The sequence below is a fragment of the Oncorhynchus clarkii genome, chromosome 21 (assembly GCF_045791955.1).
Source record: "Oncorhynchus clarkii lewisi isolate Uvic-CL-2024 chromosome 21, UVic_Ocla_1.0, whole genome shotgun sequence".
Taxonomy (NCBI): domain Eukaryota; kingdom Metazoa; phylum Chordata; class Actinopteri; order Salmoniformes; family Salmonidae; genus Oncorhynchus; species Oncorhynchus clarkii.
The window spans coordinates 47013716-47036585 of record NC_092167.1 but is presented as its reverse complement, the minus strand read 5'-3'; the positions used below and the strand labels follow the sequence as shown (position 1 = coordinate 47036585).

Sequence of the window (22870 nt, the reverse complement as noted above, 5' to 3'; positions counted from 1 at the left end):
AAGTTAGAACATTTTTGTCCTTGAAGAAACTTGCTATATAATATTTCTGAGGAGTTAGGCTAATCCACACATGATTTGCAGTCTTAAAATTGTTCAAAATTACGTGAGTTATTGTTTCTGAACCCACACTACAGGCCTACTACTTTTCTAAGTAGCTTGAAAAAAGACTAGCACTGGGTTCTGTTGTGAGCTCCTAAGCTTGTCTTCAAAACAGACTTGGGAGATTTGCGAGTCTTTAAGTGAAGCCACACAGATTCTGGCAGTCTTTAGCCTGCCTTTAGTCTGCGATTAGATATGTTTCCCCTAAGCCTTTTTTGAGACGGTTGATGCAATCACATAACCAACATTGCAGCCCCCCGACCCCCCCACACCCCTCCCCCTCAAAGAGCCGGTTCTACTGAAACTCTGCCAGCATCTCCCGTGTCGCCCACACTGCAGCGTGCTATAGAGTAGACGGTAAGAAAAGACAGAGGGGAAAGAAAAGGGGGGAGATAAACGTTGTTTGAAGCTCGGTATAGTCAATTAACTGGCATACTGAATGTATTTTTTCTTCCCCCGTACACATAAGCATTGGCTATGCCTTTGAACAAATCAAGCATAGAAATCTGCATGGTAATCAAGTAAAATGACTTTGTGTGAATTTGTCCACAGCGTATATATATATATATATGGCTCAGCAGGGGAACATAGCAGGAAACAATCCCCAAACTCTCCCTATTTTCATTACAAAACAGGCTGCTGCTAGCAGTGTTGCTGCGTTCTCTCTAGGTACAAACACCTAGCCTACAAAGAAACCCAGCGGCACCCATGATGCCCATGTCCCACAAAACTCAACAAACATCACATCAGCCTAGAACGGCTACAGAGATATCCCCGAGAAACACCTTGCAGACACCGGAAACACACTTACTTCCTCTTTCACCCTCAAAATGGGTGACAGTGTCCAATTCAATCAGAGATCATTACATTAACCCAAAACGGAGTGACTTTTAGTGTAATTAGACCCAATTTTGGAATACTTTAGGAGCCCTCTAGGGCAGACCTACTTTAAATTGTAAACACAGAGCGATATTTTTTTTAAAGGGGATATATATATCTAGTCTGCATGTGTCGGTTTATCTCTATGTTCCGTATCAGTAGAAACTCCCTGATGGTACATTAGCTCATGAGAAAAACTGATTGCTACCACAAAATCATCATAATAATGACTTAACTGATTTAACTAAAGCCTTCCCCAGTTAAATGTTTTAGGAGGTCAAATGAACGCACACACACATATCTTGGTTGTACAATGTAGCTCAGTAAAACAAGAAAACGCCACAACACTAAATAACACAATATACTATACTGAGTTTGATGGTTTAACACCATAGAAGAAGAAGGGGATAGGAGTAGCCTTCATACCAGAACAGAGGAATTTCTTGGCCTGAGGGGGCTTCATGGTGCCCTTCTCCTGGAGCTGCAGGACAGACCTACGGAAGATCCCCTTGATCTCCTCAGACACGTTCCTCCACGCCTTGTCGTTCTTCGTCTTGGCTGCACTGCTCGACTCCATCTGTAGAAGACAGGGAGATAAAGGGAGTTTTTTAATGTTGAAATTGACGCACAGTTGGAACATATAGAGTAGATTAAACAATAAGTAACTAGCTCGATTGGTATGCTTTTGATGATTTTAGACGGCAGTCTTAACAAAGCCAGAGAGCTTCTTTTTTTGGGGGAAGGCAAAAGGAAAGAACTTAAAGATAAGTTGGTAGAAACTGTTCGGGCCTACAACAAATCGATGCAGTATCTCCACAAGCTGAACTGGCCCACACAGAGATAGTATAGAGGACATCTATATCTGCTGATACCAATAGAACTACAGTAGATATCCTTTTTTCAATTTTACCTTTATTTAACTAGGCAAGTCAGTTAAGAACAAATTCTTATTTTCAATGACGGCCTAGGAACAGTGGGTTAACTGCCTGTTCAGGGGCAGAATGACAGATGTCAGCTCGGGGGTTTGAACTTGCAACCTTCTGGTCCAACGCTCTAACCACTAGGCTACCCTGCCGCCCCGCCAATCCTTGGAGAGCAGTGGAGGCTGCTGAGGGGAAGACGGCTCTTAATAACGGCTGGAACGGCGCGAATGGCATCAAACACATAGACACCATGCGTATTTGATACCATTCCTCTGATTCAGCCTCAGGCATTACCACGAGCCCGTCCTCCCCAATTAAGGTGCCACCAACCTCCTGTGCTGGAGACAGGAAGTTCATGAGATTCACGAGAGAAGGTTCCAGCAGGCCAACTGTGCTGTTCTCCTCCATCAAACCTCCAACCAAGAGGAGGAGCCGCATTGAGTGACACAAGCGCTAAATGTTCAGCTAGCCAAAGTCGGCATGCTAAAAGCTAGTACTGTAGTGACAAGGTGACCGTCACACAGGCATGCACAAACGTTCAGCTACCCGCTACAGTGTACTTATAATGCTTTACTTAACTAACTAGCCCGAGGACTGTAGTGACAAGGTGACCGTCACACAGGCATGCACAAATCAAATCAACTCAAATCAAATGTTATTTGTCACATGCGCCGAATACAACAGGTGTAGTAGACCTTACAGTGAAATGCTGAATACAACAGGTGTAGTAGACCTTACAGTGAAATGCTGAATACAACAGGTGTAGTAGACCTTACAGTGAAATGCTGAATACAACAGGTGTAGTCGACCTTACAGTGAAATGCTGAATACAACAGGTGTAGTCGACCTTACAGTGAAATGCTGAATACAACAGGTGTAGTAGACCTTACAGTGAAATGCTGAATACAACAGGTGTAGTAGACCTTACAGTGAAATGCCGAATACAACAGGTGTAATAGACCTTACAGTGAAATGCTGAATACAACAGGTGTAGTCGACCTTACAGTGAAATGCTGAATACAACAGGTGTAGTAGACCTTACAGTGAAATGCCGAATACAACAGGTGTAGTAGACCTTACAGTGAAATGCTGAATACAACAGGTGTAGTCGACCTTACAGTGAAATGCTGAATACAACAGGTGTAGTAGACCTTACAGTGAAATGCTGAATACAACAGGTGTAGTAGACCTTACAGTGAAATGCTGAATACAACAGGTGTAGTCGACCTTACAGTGAAATGCTGAATAGAACAGGTGTAGTAGACCTTACAGTGAAATGCAGAATACAACAGGTGTAGTAGACCTTACAGTGAAATGCTGAATACAACAGGTGTAGTCGACCTTACAGTGAAATGCTGAATACAACAGGTGTAGTAGACCTTACAGTGAAATGCTGAATACAACAGGTGTAGTAGACCTTACAGTGAAATGCTGAATACAACAGGTGTAGTAGAACTTACAGTGAAATGCTGAATACAACAGGTGTAGTAGACCTTACAGTAAAATGCTGAATACAACAGGTGTAGTAGACCTTACAGTGAAATGCTGAATACAACAGGTGTAGTAGACCTTACAGTGAAATGCTGAATACAACAGGTGTAGTAGACCTTACAGTGAAATGCTGAATACAACAGGTGTAGTAGACCTTACAGTGAAATGCTGAATACAACAGGTGTAGTAGACCTTACAGTGAAATGCTGAATACAACAGGTGTAGTAGAACTTACAGTGAAATGCTGAATACAACAGGTGTAGTAGACCTTACAGTAAAATGCTGAATACAACAGGTGTAGTAGACCTTACAGTGAAATGCTGAATACAACAGGTGTAGTAGACCTTACAGTGAAATGCTGAATACAACAGGTGTAGTAGACCTTACAGTGAAATGCTGAATACAACAGGTGTAGTAGACCTTACAGTGAAATGCTGAATACAACAGGTGTAGTAGACCTTACAGTGAAATGCTGAATACAACAGGTGTAGTAGACCTTACAGTGAAATGCTGAATACAACAGGTGTAGTAGACCTTACAGTGAAATGCTGAATACAACAGGTGTAGTAGACCTTACAGTGAAATGCTGAATACAACAGGTGTAGTAGACCTTACAGTGAAATGCTGAATACAACAGGTGTAGTAGACCTTACAGTGAAATGCTGAATACAACAGGTGTAGTAGACCTTACAGTGAAATGCTGAATACAACAGGTGTAGTAGACCTTACAGTGAAATGCTTACTTAAAAGCCCTTAACAAACAATGCAGTTTTAAGAAAAATAAGTGTTAAGTAAAATATAGATAAGTACAATAAAAATAAAAAAAAGTAACAAATAATTAAAGAGCAGCAGTAAAATAACAATAGTGAGGCTATATATTGTCCAAACACAGGCATGGACAAACGTTCAGCTACCCGTTACAGTGTACTTATAATGCTTAACTTGTTAACTTGACTAACTAGCCGAGCGCTGTAGTTACTGTAGTTACTGTAGTTACTGTAATTACACTGTAGTGACTGTAGTTACACTGTAGTTACTGTAGTTACTGTAGTTACACTGTAGTTACTGTAGTTACACTGTAGTTACTGTAATTACACTGTAGTTACTGTAATTACACTGTAGTGACTGTAGTTACACTGTAGTTACTGTAGTTACACTGTAGTTACTATAGTGACACTGTAGTTACACTGTAGTTACTGTAGTTACACTGTAGTTACACTATAGTTACACTATAGTTACTGTAGTTACACTGTAGTTACTGTAGTTACACTGTAGTTACTGTAGTTACACTGTAGTTACACTGTAGTTACTTCAGTTACACTATAGTTACTGTAGTTACACTGTAGTTACTGTAGTTACACTGTAGTTACTGTAGTTCCACTATAGTTACTGTAGTTACACTGTAGTTACTGTCATTACACTGTAGTTACTGTAGTTACACTGTAGTTACTGTAGTTACTGTAGTTACACTGTAGTTACTGTAGTTACACTGTAGTGACATGGGGACTGTGACAGCTGCACGGAGAGCCACATGTGTGTTTACTGCTAGTGCCAACTCACAGTAAGATTACAAAGCTTTAGTTACTGTAATTACTATAGTTACACTGTAGTTACTATAGTTACACTGTAGTTACTGTAGTTACACTGTAGTTACTGTAGTTACACTGTAGTGACATGGGGACTGTGACAGCTGCACGGAGAGCCACAGATATGTTTACTGCTAGTGCCATCTCACAGTAAGATCACAAAGCTTTAGTTACTGTAGTTACACAAGCTTTTAAGAAAGTGCAAGGTGAATGTTTATAGGTTTCAAACGTTCCACTAGAACAACACGTTCTAATGGGGGAAGCAACTTGAAGTCTAGAAGTTTTAAGAGAGCTGTTTCCAGGTGACTTTTACTGGCCAATATTACGGGTGCTTTATGTGAACGTGAAGGGCGTAACAGTTTGCTTCGACTAAAACAGAGCAGAAAGGTTGCCTTTTTCCAATGTAAATATGATACATTGTTTTTAATTTCACTGACTTTGCTGATGTGGTTGTCCAACCTAGCTATCTGAAGATGAATGCACTTACTGTAAGTCTCTGCATAATAGCGTCTGCTGAATATGGATGCTTCAGTATCTTGGCCTAGTCTCACTGAGACCTACCTACTCAGTTAGACTTTTTCCATATGATCCAAGAGAACAGTGGAGGCTGGTGGGAGGAGCTATAGGAGGACGGTGGAACGGTATCAATCACGCCACACACATGGGAACCACGTTTGACTCCGTTCCATGTCTTTCATTCCTGCCATTACGATGAGACTGTCCTCCTATAGCTCAACCCACCAGCCTCCACTGCAAGAGAACCCTGGCCACGTCCCACGGTCATTCCAGAACGACTGGGTCTGAGTATCAGTTCTGTAGGTTTTGAGGCAGAAGGGTTCAGAACTTACTGAGTTTTGGTAGTTCTTCAACATCTGGGCTTTGGGTTTGAGGTAGTAGGCCGGCGGCACGGAGTTCTCATCTCGACAGTACCACTCCTCCAGGATGTGTGTGTCTAGGCCCGCCTCCACCGCCGCATCCAAGATCATCTCAAACTCTGGAGCCTCCACCTCCCCCGGCACGCGGATACTGCCATACTTCTCTCCCACCAGCCCCTGGGAGGAAGAAAGAAAGACAGAGAGAGGTTGAACGGTCATCATCATCATCATCATCATCGCTTGACTTTCTATGATTATTGGTTTTCAAGGTTTCTAGTTGTTCTCATTCTAGGAGTATCGTTGAGGCAATTTGTGATTTTCACATTAAAGTGCCTTACGACAGCCTTTCATTTGTTTTCTGTGTACCGGGCTGCTATCTGCAAGGCACGTGGGTGTTATCTATCGGTATGTCAGCCTTGGCTTAGAGTTCACGCACGCACGCACGCACACACACACACTCAAACACACACACACACACACACACTCTCAAACACACACACACACACTCAAACACACATACACACACTCAAACACACATACACACACTCAAACACACACACACACACACACACACACTCAAACACACATACACACACTCAAACATACACACTCAAACTCAAAGACACACACACACACACACACACACACACACACACACACACACACACACACACACACACACACACACACACACACACACACCGAGGCAGAGTGAGTGGTCAGGGCCATCCAGCGATAGCTGATGTGCTGAGTGTATCAGGATTGTATTGTTTTGATTGGTCTGTGATCCTTCTCAGTGTGCTGGTAGCTGCTTTGAATGGACATTAATCGAATGGAATGAAAACAACAGGAGTATGGGTTCGGTTCGTCGGTCAGTGGAGGCTGCTGAGAGGAGGACGGCTCATTAACAATGTCTGGAATGGAGTGAATGGAGACAGAATCAAACGGTATCATAACCTGATGAAGACATCTTGTCTGTCGAAACGTTGGTTATTAGATGATTCAATTATTATATCTGAGCTCCAAGAGTGAGAGGTTCTCCTTTTCTTTTTCAAGATTTCTACTCTGCTAGCCAGCACCTCTCCTAAACAGGTGTTCTACTCTGCCAGCACCTCTCCTAAACAGGTGTTCTACTCTGCTAGCCAGCACCTCTCCTAAACAGGTGTTCTACTCTGCTAGCCAGCGCCTCTCCTAAACAGGTGTTCTACTCTGCTAGCCAGCACCTCTCCTAAACAGGTGTTCTACTCTGCTAGCCAGCACCTCTCCTAAACAGGTGTTTTACTCCGCTAGCCAGCACATCTCCTAAACAGGTGTTCTACTCTGCTAGCCAGCACCTCTCCTAAACAGGTGTTCTACTCTGCTAGCCAGCACCTCTCCTAAACAGGTGTTCTACTCTGCTAGCCAGCACCTCTCCTAAACAGGTGTTCTACTCTGCTAGCCTGCACCTCTCCTAAACAGGTGTTCTACTCTGCTAGCCAGCACCTCGCCTAAACAGGTGTTCTAAACAGGTGTTCTACTCTGCTAGCCAGCACCTCTCCTAAACAGGTGTTCTACTCTGCCAGCACATCTCCTAAACAGGTGTTCTACTCTGCTAGCCAGCACCTCTCCTAAACAGGTGTTCTACTCTGCTAGCCAGCACCTCTCCTAAACAGGTGTTCTACTCTGCTAGCCAGCACCTCTCCTAAACAGGTGTTCTACTCTGCTAGCCAGCACCTCTCCTAAACAGGTGTTCTACTCTGCTAGCCAGCACATCTCCTAAACAGGTGTTCTACTCTGCTAGCCAGCACATCTCCTAAACAGGTGTTCTACTCTGCCAGCACATCTCCTAAACAGGTGTTCTACTCTGCTAGCCAGCACCTCTCCTAAACAGGTGTTCTACTCTGCTAGCCAGCACCTCTCCTAAACAGGTGTTCTACTCTGCCAGCACATCTCCTAAACAGGTGTTCTACTCTGCTAGCCAGCACATCTCCTAAACAGGTGTTCTACTCTGCCAGCACATCTCCTAAACAGGTGTTCTACTCTGCTAGCCAGCACCTCTCCTAAACAGGTGTTCTACTCTGCTAGCCAGCACCTCTCCTAAACAGGTGTTCTACTCTGCCAGCACATCTCCTAAACAGGTGTTCTACTCTGCTAGCCAGCACCTCTCCTAAACAGGTGTTCTACTCTGCTAGCCAGCACCTCTCCTAAACAGGTGTTCTACTCTGCTAGCCAGCACCTCTCCTAAACAGGTGTTCTACTCTGCTAGCCAGCACCTCTCCTAAACAGGTGTTCTACTCTGCTAGCCAGCACCTCTCCTAAACAGGTGTTCTACTCTGCTAGCCAGCACCTCTCCTAAACAGGTGTTCTACTCTGCCAGCACATCTCCTAAACAGGTGTTCTACTCTGCTAGCCCTAAACAGTTCTACTCTGCTAGCCAGCACCTCTCCTAAACAGGTGTTCTACTCTGCTAGCCAGCACCTCTCCTAAACAGGTGTTCTACTCTGCTAGCCAGCACCTCTCCTAAACAGGTGTTCTACTCTGCTAGCCAGCACCTCTCCTCTGCTAGCCAGCACCTCTCCTAAACAGGTGTTCTACTCTGCTAGCCAGCACCTCTCCTAAACAGGTGTTCTACTCTGCTAGCCAGCACCTCTCCTAAACAGGTGTTCTACTCTGCTAGCCAGCACCTCTCCTAAACAGGTGTTCTACTCTGCTAGCCAGCACATCTCATAAACAGGTGTTCTACTCTGCTAGCCAGCACCTCTCCTAAACAGGTGTTCTACTCTGCTAGCCAGCACCTCTCCTAAACAGGTGTTCTACTCTGCTAGCCAGCACCTCTCCTAAACAGGTGTTCTACTCAGCTAGCCAGTACCTCTCCTAAACAGGTGTTCTACTCCTAAACAGGTGTTCTACTCTGCTAGCCAGCACCTCTCCTAAACAGGTGTTCTACTCAGCTAGCCAGTACCTCTCCTAAACAGGTGTTCTACTCTGCTAGCCAGAACCTCTCCTAAACAGGTGTTCTACTCTGCCAGAACTTCACCTAAAAAAGTATTCTACTCTGTTAGCCAGCACCTCTCCTAAACAGGTGTTCTACTCTGCCAGCACATCTCCTAAACAGGTGTTCTACTCTGCTAGCCAGCACCTCTCCTAAACAGGTGTTCTACTCTGCTAGCCAGCACCTCTCCTAAACAGGTGTTCTACTCTGCTAGCCAGCACCTCTCCTAAACAGGTGTTCTACTCTGCTAGCCAGCACATCTCATAAACAGGTGTTCTACTCTGCTAGCCAGCACCTCTCCTGCCAGAACTTCTCCTAAACAGGTATTCTACTCTGTATTCTACTCTGTTAGCCAGCACCTCTCCTAAACAGGTGTTCTACTCTGTTCTACTCTGCCAGTACCTCTCCTAAACAGGTGTTCTACTCCTAAACAGGTGTTCTACTCTGCTAGCCAGCACCTCTCCTAAACAGGTGTTCTACTCTGCTAGCCAGCACCTCTCCTAAACAGGTGTTCTACTCTGCTAGCCAGCACCTCTCCTAAACAGGTGTTCTACTCTGCTAGCCAGCACCTCTCCTAAACAGGTGTTCTACTCAGCTAGCCAGTACCTCTCCTAAACAGGTGTTCTACTCCTAAACAGGTGTTCTACTCTGCTAGCCAGCACCTCTCCTAAACAGGTGTTCTACTCTGCTAGCCAGCACCTCTCCTAAACAGGTCTACTCTGCTAGCCAGCACCTCTCCTAAACAGGTGTTCTACTCTGCTCTACTAAACAGGTGTTCTACTCTGCTAGCCAGCACCTCTCCTAAACAGGTGTTCTACTCAGCTAGCCAGTACCTCTCCTAAACAGGTGTTCTACTCTGCTAGCCAGCACCTCTCCTAAACAGGTGTTCTACTCAGCTAGCCAGCACCTCTCCTAAACAGGTGTTCTACTCAGCTAGCTAAACAGGTGTTCTACTCTGCTAGCCAGCACCTCTCTAAACAGGTGTTCTACTCAACAGCACCTCTCCTAAACAGGTGTTCTACTCTGTTAGACAGCACCTCTCCTAAACAGGTGTTCTACTCTGCTAGCCAGCGCCTCTCCTAAACAGGTGTTCTACTCTGCTAGCCAGCACCTCTCCTAAACAGGTGTTCTACTCTGCTAGCCAGCACCTCTCCTAAACAGGTGTTTTACTCCGCTAGCCAGCACCTCTCCTAAACAGTAGTTCTACTCTGCTAGCCAGCACCTCTCCTAAACAGGTGTTCTACTCTGCTAGCCAGCACCTCTCCTAAACAGGTGTTCTACTCTGCTAGCCAGCACCTCTCCTAAACAGGTGTTCTACTCTGCTAGCCTGCACCTCTCCTAAACAGGTGTTCTACTCTGCTAGCCAGAACCTCGCCTAAACAGGTGTTCTACTCTGCTAGCCAGCACCTCTCCTAAACAGGTGTTCTACTCTGCTAGCCAGCACCTCTCCTAAACAGGTGTTCTACTCTGCTAGCCTGCACCTCTCCTAAACAGGTGTTCTACTCTGCTAGCCAGAACCTCGCCTAAACAGGTGTTCTACTCTGCTAGCCAGCACCTCTCCTAAACAGGTGTTCTACTCTGCTAGCCAGCACCTCTCCTAAACAGGTGTTCTACTCTGCTAGCCAGCACCTCTCCTAAACAGGTGTGTGTTTCTTTCGCTTCTAGATCAAACGGTATCAAACATTCCATTACACTGCATGCCAGCCATTACTATGAGCTGCCATCCCCTCAGCAGCCTCCACTGTCGTCAGCACATGGAAAAATGGAACTGAGAATGTATGCACATATAAGATGAGGTTAAAGGTTGTTGTCATGAATGCTATAATCGTCATCATTATCATCTTGAACAGTGACACAAGCATCACCACTCTCTCCCTATAATAATTTGGCCAGGGATACAAAATTATATAAAACCCAACCACTCACACATGCTTGATAGAATAATAGTGTTTTAATCACATAATCTCTGCCAACCAGGCTGAAATAATCTGCATGTCACAGTCGTCCTCCTCTTCATCTGAAGAGGAGAGGCGAGAAGGATCGGAGGACCAAAATGCGGCGTGGTATGTGTTCATGATTAATATTTAATTAAAGAAAGAACTGAACACTGAATACAAAAACAATAAACAAATAAAGACCGTGAAGCTATCCTAAGGACTGTGCTGACACAAGCAACTAACATAGACAATCACCCACAAACAAGCAGTGCAACCCAGGCTACCTAAGTATGATTCTCAATCAGAGACAACTAATGACACCTGCCTCTGATTGAGAACCATACTAGGCCAAAACATAGAAATGCCCCAAAACAAAAAAAAACAAACATAGACTGCCCACCCCAACTCGACCATACTAAATAACGACAAAACAAAGGAAATAAAGGTCAGAACGTGACACTGCACTAACTAATTATCTTATCACTCAAAACTAGGGTCGCAGAGGGAGAGGATATTACTCAAAACTAGGGTCGTAAAGGGAGAGGATATTACTTAAAACTAGGGTCGCAGAGGGAGAGGATATTACTCAAAACTAGGGTCGTAAAGGGAGAGGATATTACTCAAAACTAGGGTCGCAAAGGGAGAGGATATTACTCAAAACTAGGGTCGTAAAGGGAGATGATATTACTTAAAACTAGGGTCGTAAAGGGAGAGGATATTACTCAAAACTAGGGTCGCAGAGGGAGAGGATATTACTCAAAACTAGGGTCGCAAAGGGTGAGGATATCACTCAAAACTAGGGTCGCAGAGGGAGAGGATATTACTCAAAACTAGGGTCGTAAAGGGAGAGGATATTACTCAAAACTAGGGTCGCAAAGGGTGAGGATATTACTCAAAACTAGGGTCGCAAAGGGAGAGGATATTACTCAAAACTAGGGTCGTAAAGGGAGAGGATATTACTCAAAACTAGGGTCGCAAAGGGAGAGGATATTACTCAAAACTAGGGTCGCAAAGGGTGAGGATATTACTCAAAACTAGGGTCGCAGAGGGAGAGGATATTACTCAAAACTAGGGTCGTAAAGGGAGAGGATATTACTCAAAACTAGGGTCGCAAAGGGAGAGGATATTACTCAAAACTAGGGTCGCAAAGGGTGAGGATATTACTCAAAACTAGGGTCGCAGAGGGAGAGGATATTACTCAAAACTAGGGTCGCAAAGGGTGAGGATATTAGTCAAAACTAGGGTCGCAAAGGGAGAGGATATTACTCAAAACTAGGGTCGTAAAGGGAGAGGATATTACTCAAAACTAGGGTCGCAAAGGGAGAGGATATTACTCAAAACTAGGGTCGCAAAGGGTGAGGATATTACTCAAAACTAGGGTCGCAAAGGGAGAGGATATTACTCAAAACTAGGGTCGCAAAGGGTGAGGATATTACTCAAAACTAGGGTCGCAAAGGGAGAGGATATTACTCAAAACTAGGGTCGCAAAGGGAGAGGATATTACTCAAAACTCACTCTCCAGCCCACTTTCCATCTCACACTCTCAAACACGTAGATCCCCTGAACGCAGCTCACTCTCCAGCCCACTTTCCAGCTCACACTCTCAAACACATAGATCCCCCGAACGCAGCTCACTTTCCAGCCCACTTTCCATCTCACACTCTCAAACACGTAGATCTCCTGAACGCAGCTCACTCTCCAGATCCCAATCACCTGAATTCTGATCACCTGTTCACACATCTGTATGTCATTATCACACACTATTTAGTCCAGTTCTTTGCACCTCATCATTGTGAGGTGTTGTTTGTTTTGTGACACATGGCTAGTCGGAGCGCTGTTTGTACTGTAATCTACTCATCCCATGTATGATAGTTTTTGCCTGCCTCACTAATGACGCCTATTCCCTGCCTGTACTTTAGCCTATCGGATTTCCTGTTATCTACCTATTGCCTGATCTCCCGGACTACGTTACTAGCCTTTTCCCTGCCTGTACTGTTGCCCTTTTGGACCTCCTGTGTATGACCTTCTGCCTGCCCCTGGACCCAGCTACCTGCCTCCTCTTGTGTATGACCTTCTGCCTGCCCCTGGACCCAGCTACCTGCATCCTCCTGTGTATGGCCTTCTGCCTGCCCCGGGACCCAGCTACCTGCCTCCTGCTGTGGTCCTTTACAACACCTGCGCTTGAAACCAGCTCTCTGTCTCCCATCGTGTTCATGACAGCACCGAATACAACAGGTTTAGACCTTCCCGTGAAATCCTTACTTACAAGCCCTTAACCAACAATGAAGTTCAATAAATAAGAGTTATGTAATTATTTATGAAATAAACTAATGTGAAGAAAAAAAATGTAAAATCAAGAAGTAAAAACCCAAGAAAAAAGTAACACAAGAAAAGTACATAACAATAACGAGGCTATATACTGGGGTATATCTAGTGGCCTTTTTTGGGGGTACGCCAGATTATCACCGGTGTCTGTAATGATCTCGGGCCCTCTGTGTGGCCTTATCACATGTCAAATATTTTTAAGAATTAAATTATTAAAAAAAACTTTAAAACAAAATAAAACAAAATAAATATAAAACCATCAACATAGTGAATGTGGTGTTATGAGGCTTTCCACATGAAATACCCTTTAGATTATTATTTTATATATATATATATATATATATTTTACACAATTTATATATGCTGCCTTAGGAAAGTATTCAGACCCTTTACTCAATACTTTCTTGAAGCACCTTTGGCAGTAATTACAACCTCAAGACTTCTTGGGTATGACGCTACAAGCTTGGCACACCTGTATTTGGGGAGTTTCTCACATTCTTCTCTGCAGATTCTCTCAAACTCTGTCAGGTTGGATGGGGAGCGTAGCTGCACAGCTATTTTCAGGTCTCTCCAGAGATAGATCTTGATAGGTTCAAGTCCGGGCTCTGGCTGGGCCACTGAAGGACATTCAGAGACTTGTCCCGAAGCCACTCCTCCGTTGTCTTGGCTGTGTGCTTAGGGTCGTGGTCCTGTTGGAAGGTGAACCTTCGCCTGAGATCAGTCTGAGATCCTGAGGGCTCTGGAGCAGGTTTTCATCAAGGATCTCGCTGTACTTTGCTCCGTTCATCTTTGCCTTGATCCTGACTAGTCTCCCAGTCCCTGCCACTGAAAAACATCCCCACAGCATGATTCTGCCACCACCATGCTTCACCGTAGGGATGGTGCCAGGTTTCCTCCAGATGTGACGCTTAACATTCTGGCCAAAGAGTTCAATCTTGGTTTCATCAGACCAGAGAATCTTGTTTCTCGTGGTCTGAGAGTCTTTAGGTGACTTTTGGCAAACTCCAAGTGTGTGTCATGTGCTTTTTACTGAGGAGTGGCTTCTGTCTGGCCACTCTACCATAAAGGCCTGATTGGTGGAGTGCTGCAGAGAAGGTTGTCATTCTGGAAGGTTCTCCCATCTCAACAGAGGAACTCTAGAGCTCTGTCAGAGTGACCATCGGGTTCTTTGATACCTCCCTGACCAAGGCCCTTCTCCCCCGATTGCTCAGTTTGGCCGGGCGGCCAGCTCTAGGAAGAGTCTTGGTGGTTCCAAACTTCTTTCATTTAAGAATGATGGAGGCCACTGTGTTCTTGGGGACCTTCAATGCTGCAGAAATGTTTTGGCACCCTTCCCCACATCTGTGCCTTGACCCAATCCTGTCTCGGAGCTCTACAGACAATTACCTCATGGTTTTCTAAAAAACAGTTTTGCTTTGTCATTATGGGGTATTGTGATGTCATTATGGGGTATTATGATGTCATTATGGGGTATTATGATGTCATCATGGGGTATTGTGATGTCATTATGGGGTATTGTGATGTCATTATGGGGTATTATGATGTCATTATGGGGTATTGTGATGTCATTATGGGGTATTATGATGTCATTATGGGGTATTGTGATGTCATTATGGGGTATTATGATGTCATTATGGGGTATTGTGATGTCATTATGGGGTATTATGATGTCATTATGGGGTATTATGATGTCATTATTATTTAATCCACTTTAGAATGAGGCTGTAACGTAACAAAATGTGTAAAAAGTCAAGCGGTCTGAATACATTCGAAGGCACTGTGTTTCACTACGTTTTTGATGTCAATGGTTTGGGGCCAAACTGGTGGCAGATGTGAAAAAAAGTCAATTTTTGGAAGAGTTGTAGAGGTAATTGATATTAATGTCATTGTTGATTAAATGCTTTTTTCATTAATTAGGCTATTTTCTCTTGAACCTTATGGTCTATATATGAATAATTTTAAATAAAAGTTATTCAAGTATAAATTACCAAAGTTACGATAGATTGCAATATATTTTCTGTTACATACTGTAGACTCTGGTAACTTTGGTAAATTATCTGTAGCCACACTACTCAGTATGCTTTTGAGCGACCACCAAACCATTATCATTATTAGGAACAGTTAGTTACCAGTTGAGGCTTGATGTGCAGAATCACACGCATGTGAGGAGAATAGGAGCAGAACATCACTCCCAACCCTGGAAACACTGTTGGGGGTACTGGAGGACCAGGGTTGGGGGTACTGGAGGACCAGGGTTGGGGGTACTGGAGGACCAGGGTTGGGGGTACTGGAGGACCAGGGTTGGGGGTGCTGGAGGACCAGGGTTGGGGGTACTGGAGGACCAGGGTTGGGAAATACTGGTCTATGTAACTTGTCGTATCTTCAGCTCTGAGTCTTGTTGATGAAAAGGCCTTTTTGATGAGAAACACTGAACAAGATCAAATGAGTGTCTTGTGTTTGGGATTGTGGGTCTTTTGAGATACAGCGAAAGACATGTGAATGGGGTTAGATAGCTATTATGTCCGCCAAAACCAATTTCTGTTCGGGCCTGTTGGACAAAATTGAGGCAGTTCCCCTGAAATTGCTTGCCGAGGGATCTGAGGGAGAGAGTTAAGGCATGTCGGCTGTTTGAAGACACAAGTGACAGTCGTTTGTACATGGATGCTGACTGAGATCACAGAAAACTCGCTGACATGAAGGAAATGGAAAGTTTTGAAAGACAACGGGAGATGAGATACATTCTCCTCATTAGGAAATAGAAACAGCTCCAATCAAAGCCCTCCATCAGCTGTTTTCTTTTACAGAGCCAGTTTAAGGCGTTAAGGAGTTTTGTGTGGGGACTACAGAACAGTTTGTGTGGAACTACAGAACAGTTTGTTTAGAACTACAGAACAGTTTGTGTGGAACTACAGAACAGTTTGTTTAGAACTACAGAACAGTTTGTTTAGAACTACAGAACAGTTTGTGTGGGGACTACAGAACAGTTTGTGTGGGACTACAGAACAGTTTGTGTGGAACTACAGAACAGTTTGTTTGGAACTACAGAACAGTTTGTTTGGGACTACAGAACAGTTTGTTTGGGACTACAGAACAGTTTGTGTGGGACTACAGAACAGTTTGTTTGGGACTACAGAACAGTTTGTGTGGAACTACAGAACAGTTTGTGTGGAACTACAGAACAGTTTGTGTGAAACTACAGAACAGTTTGTGTGGAACTACAGAACAGTTTGTTTGGGACTACAGAACAGTTTGTTTGGGACTACAGAACAGTTTGTGTGGGGACTACAGAACAGTTTGTGTGGGGACTACAGAACAGTTTGTGTGGAACTACAGAACAGTTTGTTTGGGACTACAGAACAGTTTGTGTGGGGACTACAGAACAGTTTGTGTGGGGACTACAGAACAGTTTGTGTGGAACTACAGAACAGTTTGTTTGGGACTACAGAACAGTTTGTGTGGGACTACAGAACAGTTTGTGTGGGGACTACAGAACAGTTTGTGTGGGACTACAGAACAGTTTGTGTGGGACTACAGAACAGTTTGTGTGGGACTACAGAACAGTTTGTGTGGAACTACAGAACAGTTTGTGTGGAACTACAGAACAGTTTGTTTGGGACTACAGAACAGTTTGTTTGGGACTACAGAACAGTTTGTGTGGGGACTACAGAACAGTTTGTGTGGGACTACAGAACAGTTTGTGTGGGACTACAGAACAGTTTGTGTGGGGACTACAGAACAGTTTGTTTGGGACTACAGAACAGTTTGTGTGGGACTACAGAACAGTTTGTGTGGAACTACAGAACAGTTTGTGTGGGGACTACAGAACAGTTTGTTTAGAACTACAGAACAGTTTGTGTGGAACTACAGAACAGTTTGTTTAGAACTACAGAACAGTTTGTTTAGAACTACAGAACAGTTTGTTTGGGACTACAGAACAGTTTGTTTAGAACTACAGAACAGTTTGTGTGGGACTACAGAACAGTTTGTTTAGAACTACAGAACAGTTTGTGTGGAACTACAGAACAGTTTGTTTAGAACTACAGAACAGTTTGTGTGGGGACTACAGAACAGTTTGTGTGGGACTACAGAACAGTTTGTGTGGAACTACAGAACAGTTTGTTTGGAACTACAGAACAGTTTGTTTGGGACTACAGAACAGTTTGTGTGGGGACTACAGAACAGTTTGTGTGGGACTACAGAACAGTTTGTGTGGGGACTACAGAACAGTTTGTGTGGGACTACAGAACAGTTTGTGTGGAACTACAGAACAGTTTGTGTGGAACTACAGAACAGTTTGTTTGGGACTACAGAACAGTTTGTTTGGGACTACAGAACAGTTTGTGTGGGGACTACAGAACAGTTTGTGTGGGACTACAGAACAGTTTGTGTGGGACTACAGAACAGTTTGTGTGGGGACTACAGAACAGTTTGTTTGGGACTACAGAACAGTTTGTGTGGGACTACAGAACAGTTTGTGTGGAACTACAGAACAGTTTGTGTGGGGACTACAGAACAGTTTGTTTAGAACTACAGAACAGTTTGTGTGGAACTACAGAACAGTTTGTTTAGAACTACAGAACAGTTTGTTTAGAACTACAGAACAGTTTGTGTGGGACTACAGAACAGTTTGTGTGGGGACTACAGAACAGTTTGTGTGGGACTACAGAACAGTTTGTGTGGGACTACAGAACAGTTTGTGTGGGACTACAGAACAGTTTGTGTGGAACTACAGAACAGTTTGTGTGGAACTACAGAACAGTTTGTGTGGGACTACAGAACAGTTTGTGTGGAACTACAGAACAGTTTGTGTGGAACTACAGAACAGTTTGTTTGGGACTACAGAACAGTTTGTTTGGGACTACAGAACAGTTTGTGTGGGGACTACAGAACAGTTTGTGTGGGACTACAGAACAGTTTGTGTGGGACTACAGAACAGTTTGTGTGGGGACTACAGAACAGTTTGTTTGGGACTACAGAACAGTTTGTGTGGGACTACAGAACAGTTTGTGTGGAACTACAGAACAGTTTGTGTGGGGACTACAGAACAGTTTGTTTAGAACTACAGAACAGTTTGTTTGGAACTACAGAACAGTTTGTTTAGAACTACAGAACAGTTTGTTTAGAACTACAGAACAGTTTGTTTGGGACTACAGAACAGTTTGTGTGGGACTACAGAACAGTTTGTGTGGAACTACAGAACAGTTTGTGTGGAACTACAGAACAGTTTGTTTAGAACTACAGAACAGTTTGTGTGGGGACTACAGAACAGTTTGTGTGGGACTACAGAACAGTTTGTGTGGAACTACAGAACAGTTTGTTTGGAACTACAGAACAGTTTGTTTGGGACTACAGAACAGTTTGTTTGGGACTACAGAACAGTTTGTTTGGGGACTACAGAACAGTTTGTGTGGAACTACAGAACAGAAGAGAGAGAGAGAGAGAATATGACATTTGTAATGCCTTTACTCTTTTGGAACTTCTGTGAGTTTAATGTATTCTGTTCATTATTATTATTCATTATTATCTACTTCACTTGCTTTGGCAATGTTAACATATGTTTCCCATGCCAATGAAGCCCCTTGAATTGAATTGAATTGAGAGAGAGAGAGAGAGAGAGAGAGAGAGAGACAGAGAGAGAGAGACAGAGACAGAGTGCGAGAGAGAGAGCGAGAGAGAGAGAGAGTGGGAGAGAGAGAGAAAGAGAAAGAGAGAGACAGAGAGAGAGAAAGAGAGTGAGAGAGAGAGGGAGAGAGAGTGAGAGAGAGAGAAAGAGAAAGAGACAGAGAGAGAGAGAAAGAGAGCGCGAGAGAGAGAGTGAGAGAGAGAAAGAGAAAGAGAAAGAGATTGAGATTGAAAGAGAGCGAGGGAGGGAGAGTCATTCATTCTCTGAGCTGCTGACAAAGTCTCTGTCAGCTTGCCTTGCAGGGACAGCAGGGAAGGACAGGGTGGCTGAGTAACTGTGAGTGTGTGTGTGTGCATGTGTGTGAGTGTGTGTGTGCATGTGTGTGAGTGCATTTGTTGGTGATTGGCCCTCTATGTACTGTCCTGTCACACACACACAGGTTCCTTCCTTCCTTCCTTCCTTCCTTCCTTCCTTCCTTCCTTCCTTCCTTCCTTCCTTCCTTCCTTCCTTCCTCCCTCCCTCCCTCTCTCTGCTGCCCAGAAGAACAGTACAAAAAAATGGCCTCAGTTTCTCTGGGTAACTTTATCACCCAACCTGCCTTAGCCTGAAAGCATTACACGCTTGGAACCTTGCCAACTACTGTAGAAGAAGGGACCAAGGTTGACAGACTGAAACTTTGGATGTGTTTAGGGAGGGAGGGAGGGAGGGAGGGAGAATGTGGTGGCAGAAGAGAGGGAGGGGAGGAGGATGGATGGATGGAAGGGGAGGAGAAGGGAGCAGGGAGGAGGAGGGAGAGAAGGGGAGGAGAAGGGAGCAGGGAGGAGGAGAAGGGAGGGAAGGGGAGGAGAAGGGAGGGAAGGGAAGGAGAAGGGAGGGAAGGGGAGGAGCAGAGGAGGAGGAGGAGGAGGGAGGGGGAGGAGGAGGAGGGAGGGGGAGGAGGAGGGGGGGGAGGAGGAGCAGGGAGGAGGAGGGAGGAGGAGGGAGGAGGAGGGAGGGAGGGAAGGGGGGGAGAAGGGAGCAGGGAGGAGGAGGGAGGGAGGGGGAGGAGCAGGGAGGAGCCGTGTGGTGGGAGGAGCAGGGAGGAGGAGGAGGATAGTTTTCTTGTGGGATAAAAAAAATCTGCAGTATTTAGCTGCACTCCTCTGCTTGGGAGATTCACTCCAATGAGGTGTGGGGCACTATAGGAATATTATAGCGGATATGAATCAGCCAACAAATCAATGAATCAATATGGCTATAAAATAGCCCTCTTAACCATTGCATTGAATTTTGAAGGGAAAGGAACACATATATTTGTGCTTTAAGAATACAGGAGAACAAATGTAAATTAGGAAAATATGAACCAAGATGTCATGGAACAAGAACAATATAAATAATCACAGTAATCTGATAGGTCATGGAGACTGGTGTAAATCTACTTATTAAAACATTGAACACTTTGAAAACTGTTTGACGCTATTCTTCGTGTTAGCATCAATCATCAACACTAATCTGGTTTGACTGGCAGGCGATGGGAAATCCCTTCTGATAAGGCTTTTGGTGACCAGAATCTGTGATTATGTCTGATTATCGGGTTTTTCTGTTTGCCCTCTTTTTGTGTTAAGATGGCTTCCCCATGCCATTGACCTGTAAAACTACTTTCTCCAGCCTGGTCTCATAGACTAGATGCAACATAGTAAATGAAACTCACAATAGTAATGACAAGGTATGTTACTTTTGGTGTGGTTACATAAGACTGAAGATAACTTAAGGCAAAAACAAAAGGAGGGTGGTTGGTCGGGTGGAGGAGTTGGCGTATAACGTGAACGTCTAGAAACCCAAAGATCACCGACAATTTATTACCTTTTAGATACTTAAAAACTACTTAGCATGTTAGCTAACCCTTCCCATAACCTTAACCCTTTAACCTTACTCCTAAGCCTAACCTTAACCTTAACACAAAGCTTAGCTCACATTAGCGTTAGCCACCTAGCCACCTAGCTAATGTTAGCGTTAGTCACCTAGCTAACATTACCATTCACTATTTAGCCACCTAGCTAACCTTAGCCACCTAGCTAACGTTAGCATTAGCCACCTAGCTAACGTTAGCATTAGCCACCTAGCTAACGTTACCAAATTTATACGTCACATAAAAATTAATTTTTATTATGTTACGTCTACCCCTGAGGCCAGGTTGCTTTCTCGGAATGCAAGTCTCCAACCAGGCGTATCGGCTTAACACTGACATCATGTAGACTGAGTGGCAGTTTACTGTGCTGTAAAAAAAGCAGCTGTGTTACAGTTTAACTGCACACCCTCCTCTTACACCTCAGCAAAATAACATGATATTTCCATTAGGCAAGAGGAACTAAGATGAAAAAAGAAAGTGGCAAAAACAGGGAAAACAACTGAATTTTGTGAAGGGGTATTGAAGTCCATCGTTTTAGAGAATTCTAGTCGGTCGGGAGAGGAATAATCCAGTCACGCCTCATTGTCATGCTTAATCTCTGGGTCAATGACACCATCACCATGCCAACCCCTGGCATCGCTATGGAAACCTGCCTTATTTGCGCCAACAGGTCGACAGGTTTGAAAAAAGCCCCTACAGGTGTGATTCTCTCTGTGTGCATGTTTGTGTGTGTTTGTGTGTGTGTGTATGCATGTGTGTGTGTGTGTGGGGGTGTGTGTTTGTGGGTGTGTGTGTGTGTGTGTGTGTGTGTGTGTGTGTGTGTGTGTGTGTGTGTGTGTGTGTGTGTGTGTGTGTGTGTGTGTGTGTGTGTGTGTGTGTGTGGATGTGTGTGTGTGTGTGTGTGTGTGTGTGTGTGTATGTGTGTGTGTGTGTGTGTGTGTGTGTGTGTGTGTGTGTGTGTGTGTGTGTGTGTGTGTGTGTGTGTGTGTGTGTGTGTGTGTGTGTGTGTGTGTGTTTACTGGCCCTGCAGTGCCACCTGTCTTATATGTGAGACCGTAATTTCCACTAGTGACACCTACTGGCGTGTCAACCACAACAGATAACACATTATTTAGAAATGTTGTCATCATACACTGTACACAGACAGTATGCTTCATAGAGTGAGACACCATTTTATAGCCTATGACATCCCTCTAGAGTCAATATTACATTATAAAGGAATGTTATCTAATAGTAACTTGCCAATAAAACAGTACAGTGTTTGCAGACAGTAACCCGATGATGTGACAGAAAGACCTGAGGAAGGAAAGGAAAGAGGAAAGGAAAGGAAAGAGGAAACGAAAGGAAAGAGGAAAGGAAAGGAAAGAGGAAAGGAAAGCTAGGAGGATCATAAAGCTGATCCAAACCCATCCACTGTGGACAGGAGGCAACGCTGAGCCTGCTCTAAACTGCTGAAACCAGAGAAGGAATATTTAACCTCCTCTCTCTCTCGCTCTCTCTCTGTCTCTCTCTCTCTCGCTCTCCCTCTGTCTCTCTCTGTCTCTCCCTCTGTCTCTCTCTGTCTCTCCCTCTGTCTCTATCTCGCTCCCCGCTCTCTCTCCCTCTCTCCCTCTCTCTCTCTCTCTCTCTCTCTCTCTCTCTCTCTCTCTCTCTCTCTCTCTCTCTCTCTCTCTCTCTCTCTCTCTCTCTCTCTCTCACACACACATCCCTCTAGCATCCCCCCCTTCCTTTCCTCTCTCTCCATCATCCCTCCTCTGAGCCATGTGTTCACCCAGGGAGCAGTGACAGCCGTGTCAGCTGCGATTCTCTCGTGCAGCCACCTCCCCCGGAACAGACTTTGAAGTGACTCCCACCACCATGTGGATAGGCAGACAGACAGGCTAGAGGGACCTCTGGGGCTGTGTTGGAGCTAGAAGACCACGAAGGGTTAGATGTGCCTCTTCAGGTTTTAATACTGTGGTGGGATTTGGACTGCTCAGTGTGTGTGTGTGTGTAGAGATCTGTATTTGCATGATGAAATACAGAATCACCACCACAGTCATATTCTAATCTCACACTATACTATAGCCTTTACTGTAGGTCTTCAGTTTTCAGGTCTTCAGCTTTCAGGTCTTCAGCCTTTAGGTCTTCAGCCTTTAGGTCTTCAGCCTTCAGGTCTTCAGCTTTTAGGTCTTCAGCCTTCAGGTCTTCAGCGTTTAGGGTCTTCAGCCTTCAGGTCTTCAGCCTTCAGGTCTTCAGCCTTTAGGTCTTCAGCCTTTAGGTCTCCAGCCTTC

At 44.5% G+C, this 22870-nt stretch overlaps 1 protein-coding gene across 1 annotated transcript in view; it reads right to left on the bottom strand.

Moving 5' to 3' along the window:
- LOC139379488 (NACHT and WD repeat domain-containing protein 2) overlaps positions 1-22870 on the bottom strand; it is an 81299-nt gene that overhangs the window by 6649 nt on the left and 51780 nt on the right. Inside the window, exons 4-5 of the mRNA XM_071122304.1 lie at positions 5827-6030; positions 1405-1555 (exon numbers count right to left, since the gene is read on the bottom strand). Coding sequence (XP_070978405.1) covers positions 1405-1555; positions 5827-6030 — 355 coding nt within the window. The remainder of the gene's footprint in view (positions 1-1404; positions 1556-5826; positions 6031-22870) is intronic.